The following is a 22657-nucleotide window of genomic DNA, read 5'->3' as shown; positions in this document are numbered from 1 at the left end:
ATTTTACTGTACTGTAAAAATAAAGCATTTCTTTTTTTTTAAATTGAAGTATAGCTGATTTATAGTGTTGTATTAATTTCTGCTATACAGCAAAGTGATTCAGTTATATATACACATGGTTTTTTATATTCTTTTCCATAGTAGTTTATCTCAGAATGTTGACTATTATTCCCTGTTTTATACAGTAAGACCTTGTTGTTTATCCATTCTCTATGTAATAGTTTGCATCTACTAAACTCAAACTCCGAGTCCATCCTTCCTCCTCTCCTCCTCCCCCTTGCAATTGCGTTTGTTTGTTCTCTATGTTAGAACAATTTTTCTTTGATTCTTTTTCTGCTTATTAAATAATCACTGGCTAAACATTAAACAAAATCAAAACTGAAGAGCAAAATTTTTGGTTTAAACCTTTCTCCACATCTCCACACTTGAATATTATCAAGTTGAGATACTAATGTGCTGTGCTTCAGTCATGTCCAACTTTTTGCGACCCTATGGACCATAGTCCACCAGGCTTCTCTGTCTTTTACATCTCCTGGATTGGCAGGCAGGTTCTTTACCCCTAGCACCAGCTGGGAAGCATACTAATACTATTCCAATAAGAAGTCAAAAAAATTTCTGAATCTTAGAATCTGCAAAATGCATGTGAAACTCTTTTGACTCTCTTATTAAAAGCCCAGAAAATGTATCACCAAGAGAGAAAAAGGACTGATATCTGTTTATTTGTTGCTAGTGAACGCTATCTCACAAATTGCATGCATTGCTATGGTCATGCTGAGAGTTAGAGCATCTGCTGGCAATGAGAAATGGATAGAAATTTAGAAAACAGCTGCTGCCCTGGAGGAGGTGCAGTTGTTTGATCTAGAGTTACTTGCTATAAGCCCTAGAGTTTCTTTACGTAATTTTTTTTTCTTTATGTAATTTTTAAGGCCCAAGCTAGATATTGCCTAAGTAGCTTAAAGTCTCTAAAATTAGAAATCTGGTGAGATGAAACAATGATTAATGAAGAATTATGAGTTCTCCTCAACCACAGGGTATCTTCTTGTTTCATCAACTGAAAAAATTTGTCCAAAAATATTCCATAATATCCCTTACCTGCACTAAGATGCTAACAACTCCCTAGAAAATATAATGTTGTGAAGATGGAACTAAAGATGTTCTGTGCTAAAATGACCAAGGGAAAAAAAGTCACAAAGTTGAAAAAATAACAGTGAATATTAGTATTAAATATATTATTAAAACAACTATAATTCAGCTAGGAAAAATATGACCAAGCAGTAGAAGGGGGTGACAGAGGATGAGATGGTTGGATGGCATCACTGACTCAATGGGCATGAGTTTGAGTCAACTCCAGGAGACAGTGAAACATAGGGAAGCCTGGAATGCAGTTCATGGTGTCACAAAGAGTCAGACATGACTTCGCCAATGAACAACAACAAGTTGGAGTCAAAGAAACATAGACTCAGATTCTGTCTCTACAACACCCAAGCAGTGTCACTTTGTGTAGGTGTCTTAATGTATCTGAGACTAAGTTTTTTCTTCTGTACAGTTCTCAGAATGACATTTAACATTAGTGCACACAGTAAGTGCTTTGCACTACAAGACAATTTTCTTTCTTGTTCTGGGTTACGAACACAAAACAAAAGGTCTTTCCCGAAAGACCCTTTTCTGCCCTAATAACATGGATCCTAGAATGTAGTAGTGCAACCAACAGTACAATATATAGAACAAAGAATATGTTTATTCAGTGCTGTTTGAGGTAACACTATATCTCATCCTCAATATCACCTTTTAAAAAGGCCAACTACACCCAGGCTTATATTCAAAAAAGAAAGAGTGAGAACAGTATGAGCTGCTAGATTATATCATTTAACTGTTGGTAACGGAATTGGAAATATTTATCCCAGACAAGGTAAGTGTCAAAGGACATAAAAGCCTTTTCAAAACGTTATACCTGTTCTGTAAAGCATTAGATATAAAACCTGGTCCAAGACATGTGTTACAGAGAGAATAATTTAGACAGTATAAATAAGACCTTCTGAGGATCAGAGCTCTCCAGACACGAAGTAAGCTGTCAATGGAGATATGGAGATCCTTAATAATTGAGAATGTTCAAGCATAAGTAGGTGACTAATAACTGGCAACAAAATTATAGAAGAAAGACAGCATTAAAGCAGAACTGCTGGACTAAATAGATTAAATTATCTTACAACTTGTAAAGTGTATAATCTGAAACCATTTAATTGATTAAACCATTAATTGATTAAAATTTAACTTGCCTCTTCAATATTCACAAATCAATCAATGTGATATATCACATTAACAAATTGAAAGATAAAAACCATATGATTACCTCAATAGATGCAGAGAAAACCTTTGACAAAATTCAACATCCATTTATGATTTTTAAAAAAACCCTCAGAAAGCAGGCATAGAAGGAACATACCTCAACATAATAAAAGCCATATATGATAAACCCATAGCAAACATTATCCTCAATGGTGAAAAATTGAAAGCATTTCCCCTAAAGTCAGGAACAAGACAAGGATGCCCACTCTCACCACTACTATTCAACAGCTTTAGAAGTTTTAGACACAGCAATCAAGAAGAAAAAGAAATAAAAGGAATCCAGACTGAAAAAGAAGAAGTAAAGCTCTCACTGTTTGCAGATGACATGATCCTCTACATAGAAAACTCTAGGTCAAGACTCCACCAGAAAATTACTAGAGCTAATCAATGAATATAGTAAAGTTGCAGGATATAAAATTAACACACAGAAATCCCTTGCATTCCTATACACTAGCAATGGGAAAATAGAAAGAGAAATTAAAGAAACAATTCCATTCACCATTGCAATGAAAAGAATAAAATGCTTAGGAATAAAGCTACCTAAAGAAACAGAAGACCTATATATAGAAAACTATAAAACACTGATGAAAAAAATCAAAGATAACACAAATAGATGGAGAAATATACTATGTTCATGGATCAGAAGAATCAATATAATGAAAATGAGCATACTATTCAAAGCAATCTATAGATTCAATGCAATCCCTATCAAGCTACCAATGGTATTTTTCACAGAACTAGAACAAATAATTTCACAATTTGTATGCAAATACAAAAAACTTCGAATAGCCAAAGCAATCTTGAGAAAGAAGAATGGAACTGGAGGAATCAACCTGCCTGACTTCAGGTTATACTACAAAGCTACAGTCATCAAGACTGTATGGTACTGGCACAAAGACAGAAATATAGATCAGTGGAACAAAACTGAAAGCCCAGAGATAAAACCACATACATATGGACACCTTATCTTTGACAAAGGAGGCAAAAATATACAGTGGAGAAAAGACAATCTCTTTAACAAGTGGTGCTGGAAAAACTGGTCAACCACTTGTAAAAGAATGAAACTAGAACACTTTCTAGCACCATACACAAAAATAAACTCAAAATGGATCAAAGATCTAAATGTAAGACCAGAAACTATAAAACTGCTAGAGGAAAACATAGGCAATACACTCTCTGACGTAAATCATAGCAGGATCCTCTATGACCCACCTCCCAGAGTAATGGAATTAAAAGCAAAAATAAACAAATGGGCCCTAACTAAACTTAAAAGTTTTTGCACAACAAAGGAAACTATAAACAAGGTGAAAAGACAGCCTTCAGAATGGGAGAAAATAATAGCAAATGAAGCAACTGAGAAAGAATTAATCTCAAAAATACACAAGCAACTCCTGCAGCTCAATTCCAGAAAAATAAGCAACCCAATCCAAAAAATGGGCCAAAGGACTAAACAGACACTTCTCCAAAGAAGACATACAGATGACTAACAACACATGAAAAGATGCACAACATCACTCATTATCAGAGAAATGCAAATCAAAACCACAATGAGGTACCATCTCATGCCACTCAGAATGGCTGCTATCAAAAAGTCTACAAACAATAAATGCTGGAGAGGGTGTGGAGAAAAAGGAACCCTCTTATACTGTTGGTGGGAATGCAAACTAGTACAGCCACTATGGAGAAGAGTGTGGAGATTCCTTAAAAAACTGGAAATAGAACTACTATACAACCCAGCAATCCCACTGCTGGGCATACACACTAAGGAAACCAGAATTGAAAGAGACATGTGTACCCCAATGTTCATCACAGCACTGTTTACAATAGCCAAGACATGGAAGCAACCTAAATGTCCATCAGCAGACGAATGGATAAGAAAGCTGTGGTACATATACAAAGCGGAACATTACTCAGCCATTAAAAAGAATGCATTTGAATCAGCTATAATGAGATGGATGAAACTGGAGCTTATTATATAGAGCGAAGTAAGTCAGAAAGAAAAATACCAATGCAGTATATTAATGTATATATATGGAATTTAGAAAGATGGTAACAATGACCCTATATTCGAGACAGCAAAAGAGACACAGATGTAAAGAACAGACTTTTGGACTCTGTGGGAGAAGGCGAGGGTGGGATGATTTGAGAGAATAGCATTGAAACATGTATATTATCATATGTGAAATAAATTGCCAGTCCAGGTTTGATGCATGAGACTGGTGCTCAGGGCTGGTGCACTGGGATGACCCTGAGGGATGGGATGGGGAGGGAGGTGAGAGGGGGGTTCAGGATGGGGAACACATGTGCACCCATGGCTGATTCATGTGAATGTATGGCAAAAACCACCACAATATTGTAAGGTAATTAACCTCCAATTAAAATAAATTTTAAAAAATAAAATAAAAGAAAAAAAAAAAAAAAAACTTAACTCGCCAAACTATCAATCACTCATTATTTACTGTACCTTTATGACAGACAAAACACCTTCATTAGTTGCTTTGTCTGTACTGATTTTGAAATGTCCATTTTCATTGCCCTTTAAAATAGTAAAATTGGCTCTCCAATTGGCACTGTTAATCAAATCCTTATCTTCTATAGGTATTCTTAGGATTTCCACATTGACTCTGTTTTCCTCGACTGATGCTTCATACTGAAACAGAGAGAACTCATTAAAACCTTATTTTATAAGGGAAACTTCTACAAAGAAAGTAAAATATGTCTCTCACTCCAAAAGTACTTGTTCTTAAAGCTTTTGCCTAGATTATTTCAAAACATGAATCACAAAAGCATTGTTTTATTAAGGGTTATCTTTTAAATGAACAAAGAACTTTGATAGAAATGAAGACTAATACTATAGCCTTTAACAAAAGAAAGATAATCTAAATACCAATACGAATACATAAAAGAGATTTATATGCCATATGTTTCATTTTATTGATAAAATAAGCATAGATACTTCAAAGTATGATAAATACTTTGTTAATTCAGATTAAATTAAAAACAGCAATAGAGATCAATTTTTATATTATCTACTTACAGCATTTTGTTTGAAAGTGGGCAAATTGTCATTTGAATCTTTTACTGTTATGATGCAAGTTGCGGTACTCATCAATCCAAAAAATTGGCCATCCATATCTTGCACTTTCATTATCAATAAGTATTTGTCTACAACCTGAAAACAAAGGAAATATGTAATTAGTTTTGAAAACCACAGTGGCACACACTTCTATTAATGTATATCCATGCTTTTATTTGATTTCCCTATTTGAATATACCCAAAAGTATGGTAGACAGGAAGAAAGCTGAAAGTAGGCAAAGCTTCAATGACAAAGATCCATAGTAAGAAAGTAGACTTATGTTTTAAGTTGCAGGTAACAGAAGAAGGTTTTATGGGAGTCATATGGGGAGTACAAAATAGGAACATTTGAGTTTTAGAAAGAATGTTTTTAAAGAAGGTTGAGCATAATTGGGAGTGAACTGAGCTGGGATTCAAAGGAACCTGTTGAAGCCTCCTGCAAAGCTGGGGCATTAGCAATGAGGACAAAAAGCAAGGGTGATAGGAAAGTTATTTATAAGTCAAAATGCAGTTTGACTTGAGAATAGATTGTATGAATAGTTACAAAAGAAAGAGGGGTTGAGGATGCTGCTCGGGGGTCCTATTTAGATAGATGGGCAGACAGAGAGTTATCACCAACCAATACAGGAAGACAGTGGTTCCTTGAGGAGGAAAGTACTGGCAAGGCTTGCAAGGAGGAGTGAAAAAAAATGAGTTTTCCCTGGTGTATACTGAATTCTATATTCCTGTGGTAAATCTAGTGGAAGCAGAGTGGCTTCCCTGATGACTCAGTGGTAAAAAATACAGGCGTATTGCCTGTAATGCAAGAGACTCGGAAGATGCAGTTTTGATCCCTGGGTCTGGAAGATCCCCTAGAGGAAATGGCAACCCACTCCAGTATTCTTGCCTGGAGAATCCCATAGACAGAGGAGTCTGGTGTGCAACAGTCCAAAGGATCACAAAGAGTCTGACATGACTGAGCACACACACACACACACACACGGGAAATCTAAGGAGAAAGGTTCAGAAGACAGCTGAATAGACAGACCTATACTTAAGGGCAGCTCAAGGACCGAAATACCAATCTAGGGGTCAGCAGTAGCTGGACAGTGGTTGAAATTATGGCAAGAATCAAATTTCCAGGGAGAAAGTGAGTGAAAATCGCTCGGTTGTGTCAGACTCATTGCAACCCCATGGGCTGTACAGTCTGTGGAATTCTCCAGGCCAGAATACTGGAGTGGGTAGCCTTTCCCTTCTCCAGGGGATCTTCCCAACCCAGGGGTCAAACCCAGGTCTCCCACATTGCAGGTGGATTCTTTACCAGCTGAGCCACAAGGGAAGCCCAAGAATACTGAAGTGGGTAACCTTTCTCTTCTCCAGAGGATCTTCCCGCCCTAGGAATTGAACCAGGGTCTCCTACATTGCAGGCAGATTCTTTACCAACTGAGTTATCAGGGGAGAGAATAAAGGATGAGAAAAGCAGAGGATGTAAGGAACACTAGAATTTCATGCTTAGAAGTAAGAAGACTAAGCAAAGGACAGATGCTCAAAACAAAAGATTAGGGAAGCAGGAGGAGAACCAGAAATCCAAGAGAAGAGAGAGTTTTCATAATTGCCAGCAATAGAGCTTTAATAATTAACCACTGGATTAGGCAGTTAGGTGATCGTAGTTGACCTTTGAGAGTGGAGTTTTCAGATAGTATGCTGATGCTGAAATGGACTCACTGGTTTGTGGCATAATCACCTCTGTTGCCTTCTCTTCATTTTACTCTTCTTTAGCCACTCCTTTTATCCTTTTATTTTTCATCACTTTCTATTTCCCTCTATGCCTTCCTTGGTCTTCATTTTATTCATCCTTCTTTTACAGTGGAAACTAACATTCCCATCCCAAAATATTCCTCCCAAAGGCTCTGGCACTCTCTGAGATCCTCCTCTAAATGAAGTCTCTTCATCTCCCTTTTTCATTTCTTTACTTCCTGCATTGTCCCCTACAACACATTTCATGGTTGTTACCCACAAAATTCCATTCGACTTTTTTTATCAACTGAGCAAATCTGGGGTTTGATCCCAAATCTGTATCTTACAAGCTGTGTAACCCTAATTTATTTAATTTCTCTAAGTCTCATTTGTCAATATTGAAAAATTAGGAAAAATCCTTGTTTTCACTTGATTACCACATCACACAGATACAGAAATATATTTATATAATTCCCTTCAAACTTTCCCATTTGTTATGACCACTGTGTGTTTTATCACATAGAATGCCACGATCCCACAAAAATAAAGTAATAATAAATAAAACCTTTGTATTTTGTTTATTCTTTTTGATAGGTTCTCACCATCCCTCCCTTTTGCTCTGGGGTCAAATACCATTGATTTCTTCTTTAATATCTCTCCCAGTCATATCGATCCTTCCATTTATGTTATTCTAGTTTTAGTAGGCACCACTGAAGTGTTCTAATAAAGCTACTTTTTACATGTGAAACTGATTGATCTGCTTCAGTCAATAATGTAAGACTCTGGATTAAATATGGGCTGATGAAATCTATAAGAGCTACAATGAAAGATCAGAAAATACAGTGCAGTAATTTGACCAGGGCAAGTCAATCAATCCTTCTGACTGTCACCTTTCTCCTCCATAGTGTGGATTTAATCCCTATCTAATCCAACAAGGAAATTATCAAGATGAATTAAAATTATGCATAAAGAATTTGAGCATCAAATGCTATACACATAACAGTATGCTAATATCATCCAAATAGTGCTGCAAATTTTTAACAATCCACCTACTTTATCTTAACTAATCCTTTCCTGATTAAAAGTTGTTTTTTTTCTGTTGTTGTTTAGTCATTAAGTCGTGTCTGACTCTTTGCAACCCCACGGACTATAGCTTGCCAGGCTACTCTGTTCAGGAAGAACAATGGAGTGGGTTGCCATTTCCTTCTCCAAGTATATATCTATAATAACAGGATAGGGATCAGGGTATAATCTATACTCATGGAATAAGCAAAACCAATTGTCCTACATGAGAACTGAGCTGGAACACTGAGCTAGAACCAACTAGTCATACACAAGAACTAAAATAATATTCAATAATATCAACTTTCACAAGTAATATCTTTTTTCTCACCCTTTCTGAATACCAATTGATTTTTACTTCTATCTCTCATGGTTTCTCTTATATAAGGAAATAGAAATCATATTATAACAAGTCTTAATAACATAGCCAAAAATTCTTATTGTCATATGCCTAAGTAAAATAAAATGAGAAACTCTTAATCCACCAGCTTCTCAGGTGGCTCAGTGGTAAAGAATCCACCTGCCAATACAGGAGACACAGGGAATGTAGGTTTGATCCCTGGGTTGGGAAGACCCCCTGGAGTAGGAAATGGCAACCCACTCCAGTATTCTTGCCTAGAAAATCCCACGGACTGAGGAGCCTGGTGGGCTACAGTCCATGGGGTCACAAAGAGTCAGACACAACTGAGCATGCACACATGACTAATCCATAGGATAGCAAATTATAGTAAATTGGAGGTGGTGGGTTCAACCCTCAGTAAAATAATAAATCTGTAGATTGTGGAAGTTACCTCTCTGTCCAAATAATGAGAGACTGTGGTGATCACACCTGTGCTGGGATGCACAGAAAACAGCCCAGGTGATCTTGGTGTCTGCTCCAAAATGCTGTACTTCAGGCGTGTGTGCATCGTGTCTGGTTCATCTCTGTCCGTGGCACAAACCACTCCCACTGTAGTACCTACATGTTTGGGTTTTTTTTTTAAAAAAAAAAAGGAGTCTTTACTTTCCAGAACTGCAAAATATGTTTAGGCATATCTACACTTCTCAAAATTTAACATTAATGGTGGAAAACTCATTTAAGTTGTATTTCTTTTCAGCAATATTCCATCTTCACATATTACTGGTGAAGATGACTTCAAATTTATAAAATGAAATACTTTAATGCTGAGAATCAAGATTTACTTTGTCTATAAACTATTTGAAAGTAAATTTACTAAAAATACATATAAATAGCATCCAAGAATAATAATTTCAACACATATTCCCACATATTGAAATATGGAGAGATAAACCATATCTCTAAAGTATATCAGGTTTTTCAAAATCAAAGTTTTGATTAATAATTATTCAAGGCTGACCTGGAATATAATTGGATAGATGATCATGCTGACATTTCACATCTCAGTCTCTCCTTTCTATGATTTTTTTTTTTGCTAATTCTTGACTTTGACTCATTCTTTCACCAGATTAGTATCCAAATCCCACTGCTGCCAGCCCTACTTAATCTTATTTCATGTTATTTACCATTCAGGGAGAATTTAAGTCAACTGTTGCTTCAGTTGGAGCTACCTGTATTTTTCATCAGTATGGAATGTAAGAATATTGCTCTGGTAAAGGATTTCAGGTATCAAAGAGGACATACATGTGGCATTTTAAAATGTAAGAAGAGTGTTTCCATGAAATTATAATGCATAGATCCACTCTGCCTATAGCCCTGTATGTGAGGCTGGCCTGAGGAAAAATATATAGACACATACAATCATATACACATATACATATATTCATTGAAACTTTATATTTGAGGAAATAAAAGCCAAGTAAAAGTATTAGTGCAAGGAAGTATTAATTTTAAATAATTTTTTCATTATATTTTTAAACCTTATATATGTGTATGTATGTGTGCTTAAATATACATATGTGTATACATTTATATGTAGCCTGCCAGGCTCCTCTGTTCATGGAATTCTCCAGGCAAGAATACTGAAGTGGGTTGACATTTCCTTCTCCAGTATGTATATACATATAGATATAAATTTGTAGAGAAGGTTCAAATACATACTTATAACTAACAAAAAGATTTTTGCAGTGGATCAATATGAAGACATGAAGTAATAATCTTATTATAAGAAAATAAATTATCTCCTCATAGAAAACTATTTATAAGCTTTATAAAACATACATTTTCTTTCTGCAATTTCACTGACAGGAAGACATAAACACTATTTTAATTCTCTGGATATAGAACACTTTTACTTATTATATAAAATCATCCTAAAATCTTGACTTGGAAATTCTTTTCCACAAGTGCTATACTTCACTATTATGGAGCATCCTTTGCCCAAAGCAACTGTATGTGAGCTAAATTCAAGGAACACCTTCAGACTATCACAGTTTTAACAAGTCTGAACCTACTGGTGTGAGATACTTAAAGCATCCTGGGTTAATCTGGGCATCAAAGTGTTTGTCCTTGATTTTTCTCTGTTACTATCAAAGAGAGAGAATGTCCAAGGAAGAATCTAAAACCAATCATCCCTCTTTGAAAATAGAAAAATGTAACAAAATCATAGACTTACGAGGTTAAAAACATTTTAAGTCATCTAACATAATTAAACTCACTTTATAGATCAGAAAACTCAAAGGAACTTCAATGAGTTCTCACAGTGAAACAATAACTGACCCTGATTCAAAAACTAGGCTTCCTAAACTCCAAACCAACTATTTTTATTTTTTTAATTGTACCATGTGAGTACTAAGGAGGTTAACATCTATAACACCAAATTATCAAAGCAAAATATAAAAAGAAAGAGCAGCTATAAGAAGCCAGTGAAGATGTAAATAACTATAGTAGAAACTTTAATAAGCAAGTTAGCAAAGTCATCCTTTATGGTTCAGCTCACTTCCTTTCAACTTTATTGCAAGAGGTAATTCTCTGCTGGCTCAGCAAAAAGGAATCTGCCTGCAATGCAGGAGACACAGGAGATGTGGGTTCAATCCCTGAGTCGGGAAGATCCCCAGGAGGAGGAAATGGCAACCCATTCCAGTATTTTTGCCTGAGGAACCCCATGAACAGAGGAACCTTGCAGGCTACAGTCCAAAGAATTGCAGAATCAAACACAACCAAGCAACAACAAATACACAAACAACAATTTTCCATATTTCAAGTCTAGAAGACATCAAGAATGCCACATTTAAGGGCCAACTAAAGTGAAACACTATGGTTTTTCCTCAAGTGAGAGCAAGTGTTTAGGATGGAGAACATGTAATGCAAGTTTCTTTAAAGTTATTTCAGTATTCACTCTAAATTGGGAGTAGTAAAATGGTACTTTAAAGAGAAGAGATAAATAAGAGGTTAAAAAATTGTATACTCAGTGGATGTCATTCAACACCTTCCTACATAAAACCTAATAAAAATATCTATACTGATTTTAGTTTTATTATAGTCTACACTGCATATCTTCCTTTGGAGCTGGGGATAATTATAAACCCACATAATAATAAAATGAAATAAAGTATAAAAGCAAAATATGGTACAAAGCTTGAATAACTGTTATCTGCCTTTATAATTCATTGGTATACCAGCAACCCCACAAACTCCTATGTTGTTGTTGTTGTTTAGTCCCTAAGTCATTTCCGACTCTTTTGCAATCCCATGGCTCTCTGTCAATGAGAATTTCCTGGCAAGAATCTTGGAATGGGGTGCCATTTCCTTCTCTAGGGCATCTTCCTGACCCAGGGATCGAATTCATATCTTCTGCTTGGCAGGTGAATTCGTTACCACTGAGCCACCTAGGAAGCCTATAATGTCAAACTCCTATAATACCTTGTAAATTACACATTGATTGAATCTGATGGGATTTTATGTACCCAACTAAGTAGATATGAGCCCAATGATCTGGCATTGAGTAAAAACTCAATCTCTCAAATGATGTATATAAACATTTAATAGAGCATATTGTGCTCTTCAATGTCATCTTACCAATTCTACTGCTTTCTGGAACTTCAAAATTATAAATTGCTTCTGTGAAAATAGGATGATTGTCATTTTCATCCTCCACCCTGATGGGCAGTGGAAGAGGAAAGTCTGCTGAATATCCGTCTGCAGTTGATGCATAAGCAATCAGCTATAAAACAGTGGAAAACAAACTCAACAGTCCATTTGGAAAGATTCCAGCAAGAATACTATGCTTTATCCACTACCTTCTCTGGAAATCTTTTCAGTAATAAATCATTCCAAAAATTTCTATTCAATACTTCTTTAGTTATCAAAGCATTGAAGGTAGAAAGACTTTAACTATTAATAATATAGTTCAAAGTATTCCGTGTTTGGTAGAAGTGGCTACACTTCAAATAAAACCTAGGTCAGAATACAGCGTGTCAGAGAATACTCAGGCCATTAGACTAAGGAATTAAATGTGAATGTAGCAGGGTGGATTATAGTCCTTATTCTCTCCATAATCATAAAATCATATACGGAGAAACAAGCCACTTCACTGCAGTGGGAAAAATCCCAACTACATAATCTAAATAAAGCAAAGATTACCAAATTTTGTCACTACTAAGCCCCTTTATTATTTTACCTCATAGATCACATATTTCTAAGAGATTTTCTCACAAAACCTCTAATTTACTTCTGCGTTCCTGGTTAACCAAAAGCAGTGTAAAGTCAAATAGAATATATTTCTCTTCAGCGTGTGATTACAACACTGAATTGAAAAATTTCCAACCAAAAGCAAAGTGTCCCGTGGGGACCATCAGTTGTGTTTTACTTACCCAGCATCTCTTCCTTTTTCTTTTAGGAAGAGAAGCCCTCTTTTCTATGGAGAATCAGCTCCCCTGAACCACAGGAATAATTACATAACCCCAGAGCATTTATCATATCATGCTGAAAATTGTCTGAATTATTACACTGAAAATTAAGTGACTTATTCCCCATTGATATAAGCGCATCCTTATCAGTATACTGACTTATTGTGCCTTATTTGGGCGTGGTCTCCCACTTTTGCTACATTATGTATTTCTCAGATATCATCAGATAATCATACATGCTGAAGAAAGACCAAGAAAGGAAAAAAAAAAAAAAGGAGCAAAAGAGGGACATTGGAAGAAGACTCTTCCAATCAACTGTGGCCATGTCCTAGAGAGAGGAGAAAGGACCATGACCAGAGAGATAAGGAAAACCTCAGAAGCAAAACTAACTTCTGGAAATTTGCTGGAAATTACATCCAAATGCAATTAAATTTCTTGGCTTCATTTTAGGCTTACCTAACAGAAGTTGAGATAAAGAGCAGACCAAGCATTCCAAAATATTATACAATCTATTTCCTTTGTCTTTAAGATGCCCTCTAAAAAGAGAGTGCAGAAGACAGGAAAGAGTAGATGGAGTAACAGAAGAAACATAGTTTAATCACTTAAAAGTCATGTGTATCAGTAAAGCTCCTACATCAAAAACATCATATTCTTCACGATCCACAGGCCGGGTACAATACAGATTTCCAGTGTCTCTTTCTATGAAAAACAAATTTAAAGGCTCTTTGTCAACTCCACGCCCACTTATGGAGTAGAAGATGGTATAGTTCTGTGCAGCATCAGATTGAACCTAAAAGGAAAAAGCGTATGTAAAAAAATTTTCATTAAAATGCTGTTTTTCTAAATACAACTTATATGTTTACATTTTTTATTTTAAAAAGATTATTTTAAGAAAAATCACCTTTGTCACTTCATCAACATGCAAAGTGGTAACAAACTATGATAATTTGACAAAAGATTTTTTAAAAGCTCCCAAATTTAATGACGACAATGTTCAACATAAATAGTAACCAAAGAAAACCTAATTGAAAACAAAAAGGCATAGTTTCCTATCTAGTGATTTGGCAAAAGTAGAAAAAAAACAATACTACCCATTGTAGGCAGGGATGAGGCAAACAGGGATTCTCATATCCTGATGAAAGGAATGTCAATTGGAATGTTTCTTAGGCAGATGAATTAACAAAACTGAAAAGAATGACAATAAACAGAGAAGACTCTTCCTGGCAGAGGAAACAGGAAATGCAAAGTGATCAGGCCAGGGTTATGTCTGGAGTGTTCAAGGAGGGCATTGTGATTGAAGTAAAGAGGATTAAGGGAAAAGAAAGTCATAGATGAAGATGAATGCGGTAACAGGGCCATGGCATTTAAGAGAGTCCAAGGATGTTGGCTTTTTCTTGGAGTCAGACTGAGAGCCATTGGAGAATTTAGATAAAAGTAATATTCAATTTATGGAGTTCTGGTGGCTCAGTGGTAAAGAAACCCCCTGCCAATGCAGGAGATGCAAGTTCCACCCCTGGGTCAGGAAGATTCCCTGGAGAAGAAAACAGGAACCCACTCCAGTATTCTTGCCTGGGAAATCTCATGGACAGAGGAGCCTGGAGGGTGATAGTCCACAGCATCTCACAGAGTCAGTTGGACACGACTGAGCGACTGAACAATATCCAATTTATATTTTAGAAAGCTAATTCTTGCTCTTCTGTTAAGATTAGACTTGGGTGAGAAGAAAGAGAAGAAAGAGGAAGGCCATTTAAAAGTTACTTCTAAAACAAAAAGTTACTCTAAGAATTCAGGAGAGAGAATTGCTAGCATGGCAGCAGCAGCAGTTGTGAAAAGCAGCTAGATTCTGGATAGAATTTGAAGATACAGCCGGTAGGTTTTGGAAATGGATTGGCTGTGTGATGTGAAGACTGGAGTCTTCACATTATTATCCTATAATAATAAAGGAATTAAATAATAAATGAATAATAATTAAGTAATAAATTTAATAGTTAGATTTTTAATTGCGAAGAATGGTTGGATATGGTAAATTGGGGCTCAAAATCTATTTCATTTGGAGAAGGAAATGGCAACCCACTCCAGTATTCTTGCCTGGAGAATCCCATGGACAGAGGATCCTGACAGGCTATAGTCCATTAGGTCACACAGAGTCGGACACAACTGAAGCGACTTGGCATGAATGCAGTAAATTCCTATGTATTAGTTCCTTAAAGAGAAGTATGCTCTCCACAATAAAACCGTACCAAACAGACTCTACTGTGGTAACAACTGAAAGGATGGAGCTGCCATTAATTGAGATGGGAGGACATTTTTTATAAGAAAATCCAAATGTTTGATTTTTATATGTGAAGTTTGACATGTCTACTTAACATCCAGGTGGAAATCTTAATTAGGCATTTTGGGCTGGAGATACGACGTTTTAAGTTTCCAGTGTATAAAAAGTACTTAAAGCAATGAAGCTAGAGCAATGAGAAGCTTAAAGCAATGAGATCACTGAGAACATGAATATAAATAAACATGAGACAAGGTTCATAGGTGAGATCTCCAAAGTTTAAGACTGAGGGATTGGGCTGGTGTGGGATAGGGGGAAGTGGGAGTGAGGATGAACCAGCAAGATATACTAAGAGGAAGTGGCCAGCAAAGTAAATGGAAAACTGGGTGAATGTTGTCCTGAATGAGGAAAGGGAGAGGTCAGCTAAGTCAAATGGACAAACACATCAAGGAAATGAGGGCTGAGAGGTGGTGACTGGTTTAACAGTACTGAAGCCATGATTACCTCTGATCAGTATAACTTTGGTAATCAGAAATCAATTTCTTAATAGGCCTCATCAGTGCTTAAAGTACAATTACCTAAAAGAAGAAACAAAGGGATAGCAGTGGACAGAGTTTTCTACAAGCAGGAAAGACACCGGAAGCATAGTTAAAAACGTAAATAAGTAGGACACAGGTGGCACCATTAGCATTCAACATTGACCAGAGTAGTAGAAATTTAAAGGAAAAAGGTAAGCTCCATGCCATAGCTCTGCCTCAGTCATTATTTTCATTGCATATTTATTATTTATTTTCATGTATGTAAAGTAAATCTGAACCTGCTTTAAAAAGACTTGTTTTTAGGGAAAAGTTAAACTACCCAGCAGAGCACACATGGCCCATTCCGGTTGGACCCTACCTGCCTTTCTGCCCCATCTCCCTGGTCCACTCCCATCATACACAGGAAGACTAAGGTCTTGAGAGCTCATATGAGGAACCATGCTTGCTTTCACCTCTGTCCCTCTTTCTTCTGCAAGAATTTACCTGCATGACACTCTCCCATCTTTCAGCACTGAGCTTAGTTGCTTCCCTTCTAAGTCTTTTTTTGTTTTTTACCACATGTCATCTCAGGACATGGTGCGCACCTCATGAATTCTCAGATCACCCCAATCCATTCCCATCTCAGCACTCATCACTCAATGTTACAATCATCTGCCCACTTCTATCTTCCCCACTAGACTAATATACTACATGAGAGCAAGTGTTAGTCACTTGGTCATATACAACTCTTTGCAACCCCATGAACTGTAGCCCTCCAAGTTCCTCTGTCCATGGGATTCTCCAGGCAAGGATACTGGAGTAGGTAGCCATTCCATTCTCCAATTCATCTCCCTGACCCATGGATCAAACCCACGTCTCCTACATTGCAGACAGATTCTTTACTGCCTGAGCCACCAGGAAAGGTCATGAGAGCAAAGGCCATGCCATGCTAGGTCACTTCAGTCATGTCCAACTCTGTGCGACCCTATGGACTATAGCCCACCAGGCTCCTCTGTCCATGGGACTCTCCAGGCAAGAATACTGGAATGGGTTGCCATGCCCTTCTCCAGGAGATCTTCCCAACCCAAGGATCAAACCCACATCTCTTAACTCTCCTGCACTGGCAGGCAGTTTCTTTACCACTAGCAATACCTAAGAAGCCCAAATGACTAAACGTATTTCTAGCTTCAGTACTTAGAGCAGTGTCTTCCACAGGACAGAGTACGTGCTCAATAGCCAGCTACTAAATGAAAGAATAAACTAATAAAGATCATTTAATGGCTATAGGGTCTTTATCATATTATAATTATCAATTTTTAGTGATTTTCTAGTTTTTCTTATTATTAGCTTTTTAGTGATTTTACTCTTCATGAATATCTTCAAATCTGTTGATTTTTAAGCATTTCAAGAGTTATTAAAACCTGAACAAAACAGACTCTTGGAGCCAAAGCAATCCCAGTCAGAAGGAATGGAAAACCTACCTGTTGAAGGAACAAGGGGAAAGGTCCCAGGGAATTCTCCTGCATTGAGCAGGGAATAGGCGCCCATCTCCTTTTGGAACGCCTGAGAACAATTTCTTTAGTGTGTCTTTTCCTCAATACCTGAATCGAGAGAAAGACAATTAACAATTTTAAACAAAAAGCATCACAGCCTACTTCATTGTAAAACAGTAGATGGACCAGTCTCCAAAATGTCCATGCTGAACCTAAAGATTAGATAATACAGTCTTCTCTGAATTAGGTTAAAAAAATGTAACGTAACCAGACTTGAAAGTTTTCATGAACCAAAGAATTTCACTTTGCATACATTTCTATATTAATCCTGACCAAACTTTCAAATTAGGAAAATCATCACTGTACTTTCAGTTCTTTCTGTTCTGTCCCAAAATGAAACAGAGAATGCATCCTCTTTCTAACAATCTATAGACAGCTCTTACTTGTTCTTTCTGCTAAAACCTCATACTCTCAGGTGAACCAGAGTGAGATCATACATTTTCTTCACTGCCTGAACACTAACTGCACTGTCCAATATGGAAGCTACAAGCCACGTGTGACCATTTTAAGTTAATTAGAATTGAGTAAAATATATATTCCATCCTTCAGTTGCACTAGTCACATGATAATTGTCAGTAGTCATTAATTAATTAATGCTGGGTGACCATATCACACAGTGCAGATTACAGAACATTTCCATCATTGTTGAAAGTTCTATTGGAGTTTTTAGTGATTTCCATTTCATTTCATGGTATAGTAAGGATGATGCGGTATTTCCTGAGAATTAATTAATAATACATTAGGCAATTATTAAAGTGCTAAGCAGGCATTTAATAACTTAAATGACTTTTTTATTAATATAATACACTTCACACTGATTAGTTGTAATTCACTATGGCCTTCCTCTTGATGTAGAATCCAGAACTATAGTGACTAATCACTGGGTGATGGCTGATACCATTCAGACACATACATACTACAGGATTTCTATCCTATTTTAACATCAGAATGACGATGGCACTTGAAATCAACTCCTTGTTCACTGGGAACTACTGCACTTACTCTTAATTTAACATGCACCTATTGACTCGGTCAGGGGTAACTGAGCAGTAACAGAGGTAACAAAAGGAATTGACTCATGCCCTTAAGTAACCTTGGATAGGTTGTTTGCACTAATAAAAAATTACCAATGCAACAATAGAGGATTACCAAACTGACACAGGCAGGTAAAAGCAAGTAGACTTTGGAGGTGAAAGAAGCCTTCACAGAGAGGTGCCATTAGATTTAATACAGCCAGATCCAAAGTCAATGTCTAACCAATGTCTTTAAATTTTTTTTCCCATTTATTTTTATTAGTTGGAGGCTAATTACTTTACAATATTGTAGTGGTTTTTGCCATACATTGACATGAATCAGCCATGGATTTACATGTGTTCCCCATCCCGATCCCCCCTCCCACCTCCCTCTCCATCCCATCCCTCTGGGTCTTCCCAGTGCACCAGCCCTGAGCACTCTAACCAATGTCAAGAAGAGAAGAAGAGAGAGAAAAGGCAAGCAGGAGGAAAGAAAAGCAAACAGGGGAAGAAAAGAAGAGGAAAATAAATCTTATTTATCCTTTGTCTTCTTTGCAATTTTTAATGAGAGCATTTAAATGAGAAGAAAAACACGCCTGAAAATATCAATGGACTTTGAGTACCTTCTTCTGATATTCCAGGAGCACAAGAATCTCTTTCTGTGTCTGTTTCTTTGTGTCAGAGAGCTGTATGGTGAAAGATCTCTTCTCATCTGACAATACAACGGCGTGGGCTGTGTATACTGACCCATCTTCTAGAATTCTGAAATCAGTATCACTGGACTGGATGTGGTCTACAGACCTGAGGCACTCTTTCAAATTAACTGCAAGTTAAGAATTTTCAAATTGTAAAGTATGAAACACATGCAGAAAAGGGGGGAAAATGTTCTACTAATGTATACAATCTTCTCAAAACCCGGAAGTGGAATGAAATGAACCAATCAGTCTGCATTTAGCAAATATCTTAACCAGCCTCTTTACACGTATTTTTTTTTAAGTCATCATTCTTTTTCTATTAAAAATTATAATTCTTGATTGCATATTTGTTTAAATAAGATACTTAAAACTTTTATATTCTTCTAAAAGGCTTATGAAAATGATCTTCCTATTGAAGACACATGCATGTTGCAAACATGACAAAGCTGAACTACACACTCCCACACACACCTGGATAAACAAACAGAAGAGTTTTTCTTAACAATATAGTAAGTCTTCTAAGATACACCTCTCTCCAGCCAGAAATTATACACATGAACCCAAAGAATGACACAGTATATGAGTTTGGCAAATAGTCAAATAAGAAAAATCTTTAAATTCTTCCTGCCCCACCCCAACCTCACCAACTCCCCTGGGGACCACGGTTCTCTTCGTGTTGTTGTTCTTTGCTTTCTGGGGCTTCCTACTGAAACTCTGAAATTCTTCTCTCATGGGAATTTTCCCAAGTGCAAAGTTATAAAATACAAGTCTCGTACCAGTGTTTCAATAGTATATCTAAAAGTATCAAACGCATCCCATTCTTCCACTATCTGCCTTAACAGAAACCACACTGATGGGCTAATACCCACTTAAGTAACATCCTCTCAAAGAATTCATATGTTACCCATGTGCAGTGTTTTCACTTTAATTCAAATTTGTCACAGATGGAAACGTTACGTCAAAAAAAAAGAAAACTAAATATCTTTAGACGTGATGACATATTTCCCTTCTGTTCGCATTTTTACCAGAGTGATAACCTCTGGTCCATTTCCCTAGAGGAACACCCCTGACATTTTTTTACATTTTTTCTTTACTTCCTTCCCAGGAATGGGACACTTTTTGAAAAAGTAAATTTGGTATCTCTGGGACAAGTTTTATCTCTCAACAAAATCATGATATTTTCCTCCAATATTCCCGGTACCATGGAGAAATTCCACCTGAACAGAGCTGCCTGGCTGTTGGGAAAGTTTGAGGTTCCCCAACTTCTCAGTGGACAAATGACTGATCAAACCCAATTTTGAAAGGAACAGCTCACCATGTAATATTTCCCACTGCAGTCATAGCATTGATACAAATTCTGCTCCTACTCTCTGAGCTCCTTACATATGTCTCTCAAATGCTTGGGATCCTGGAGTAATGAAAGGGCTACATTCTACATATAATTATTTACATAATTTTTACTGTTAAAACATAAATGACTACAAAAGCGTGGATTAGAACATTTGCCTTAGAATCTATGACAGAATTCTATAGAGTTATAAAGAACAGAACATATATTTTAACATATCTTGAATTATATCTAATTACATACACATTCAGGCTAATTCCAAAGGCAAAGATTGGATAATATGCCCTTTCCAGCATAAGCAAATTGCATTTCTCTTTTTAAAACATTGTTTGGAAAGTGCTCACCTCTGCCAATCAATTTGTCTGCCTCTAGTTTGGAAGGTATATTAAATATCTCCTTTTTGCAGGCTTCACAAGCAAAACTGAAAACCTAAGGGAAAAAATGGTCACATTAATACAGTATAGAATAAAGAACAAAGTTTTAGATATGCAAAATAAGTCCTAGAGATCTACTGTATAGCATAGTGCCTACAGTTAATAATACTGTATTGCATACTAAAATTTTTGCTAAGAGGATAAAATGTAAGTGTTCTTACCAAAATAAAATAATAACAATAAGTGAAGAAGGCAAGAGAAAACTTGGAGGTAATGGATATGCTTATGGCATAGAGCGTGATGATCTTGCAACTACATACTTATCTCCAAGCTCATCAAGTGGTGTGCTTTGAATATGCACAGCTTTTTGTGTGTCCATTTCACCTCAGTAAAGAATTTTTTTTTAAAGAATTAAGAACAAAGCCATATGATCATCTCTATAGGTGCAAGCAATTGACAAAATCCAACACTGATTTACAATTAAAAATTTTCAACAAACTAGGAATAGAAAAGAAGTGGCTCGACATGATAAAGAGCATCTAAGAAAAGCATCATGATTAACAGAAAAAGACTGAATGCTTTCCTCTGACTTAAGGAACAAGACAATGATGCCTGCTCTCACCACTTCTATTCAACATTGTACTGAAGCTTCTAGCTTCTTGCCAGGGCAGTTACGCACACCACACACACACACACACACACACACACACACACACACACACACACACACACACACACACACACACACTAAAAAGCATCCAGATTGGGAAAGAAGAAGCAAAACATTTTCTATTTTCAAATAATATGATCTTGTATTACACATAGAAAATCCTAAGGAATCCACTAAAAGACTATCAGAAATAATGGTTTCAGCAAGGTTGCAGAATACAAGGTTAACATACAAAAACTGATTGCATTCCTGCCCACTAGCAATGAAAAGAATCTGAAACAAAAGTAAGCAAACAATTTCATTTACAATAGAAAATCCATCTTCATAGATCAAAACACATATTCCTAAAATTCATCTGGCAGATTCAAGGCACTCTCTGTCAAAATCCCAGATAGTTTTTTTGCAGAAATTGAAAATCAATCCTTGAGAAAATGCAGGGCACTGAAATACCCAAGTTTACTTGAAAAAGAACAAAGTCGAAAATTTTCCCAATTTCAAAACTTATTACAAAAATACAATAATCAAGGCCAAGTGGTACTAGCATAAGGATAAACATACAGATGAATGGAATAGAACTGAAATTCCATAAACAGGTCTTTATGTTTTTAAAAATACATTACTGGTCTGGTTTGCTGCCATTTATTTTAATATTTAAAATACATGACCATAAGAGAAATCAGGCTTCTACTTTTTCTTCATACTAGCTTCCTAAAATGAGTTAGGGAGAGTTCAAGTTTTTTTTTTCCTATTCTTTGAAACAATTTATAAAAGGTAGAGATTATCTGTTCCATATATTTATGGAAGAATTCACCTATCACACAGGTCTAGGCTTGATGGATATGAGGGTGTCTGTAAGTGGAGACATTTGGCTTCTAATTCAGTGTCTTTATAAGTCTATTTGGAATTTATACACTTTCTCAAGTCAAAGTTGGCAATTTGTACCTTGTAGAAAATTGCCTATTTTGTCTCTTTTCAGATTAACTGGAATAATATATAAATATTATTATCTATTTTTAAAAACATCTGTCCTTTCCATAAATATGTCTGTTTTTATTCCTAATATTGTTTTATCTATACCTTTTCTATTTTTCACTTGTGCAATTGTAGCAGGTTGGTCTGTACTTTCAAATAATAGTGTTTGGTTTTCTTAATCCTCTATATTGTTTCATTTTTTAAAAAACTGTTCCTCTTAAGACATATTCTAACTACAC

The 22657-nt window shown here is 36.2% G+C and overlaps 1 protein-coding gene across 2 annotated transcripts in view; it reads right to left on the bottom strand.

Moving 5' to 3' along the window:
• Positions 1-22657, bottom strand: part of LOC136167634 (desmocollin-3) — a 48398-nt gene that overhangs the window by 20018 nt on the left and 5723 nt on the right. For both annotated transcript variants that reach the window (XM_065935137.1, XM_065935138.1), the window contains exons 2-9: positions 20747-20831; positions 18983-19182; positions 17275-17394; positions 13641-13796; positions 12177-12321; positions 8992-9158; positions 5384-5518; positions 4811-4996 (exon numbers count right to left, since the gene is read on the bottom strand). In XM_065935137.1, the coding sequence (XP_065791209.1) occupies positions 4811-4996; positions 5384-5518; positions 8992-9158; positions 12177-12321; positions 13641-13796; positions 17275-17394; positions 18983-19182; positions 20747-20831 (1194 nt within the window). The remainder of the gene's footprint in view (positions 1-4810; positions 4997-5383; positions 5519-8991; positions 9159-12176; positions 12322-13640; positions 13797-17274; positions 17395-18982; positions 19183-20746; positions 20832-22657) is intronic.

The sequence above is a fragment of the Muntiacus reevesi genome, chromosome 4 (genome assembly GCF_963930625.1).
Source record: "Muntiacus reevesi chromosome 4, mMunRee1.1, whole genome shotgun sequence".
In the NCBI taxonomy this organism is placed as follows: Eukaryota; Metazoa; Chordata; class Mammalia; order Artiodactyla; family Cervidae; genus Muntiacus; species Muntiacus reevesi.
This window is presented reverse-complemented; position numbering and strand designations above follow the sequence as displayed.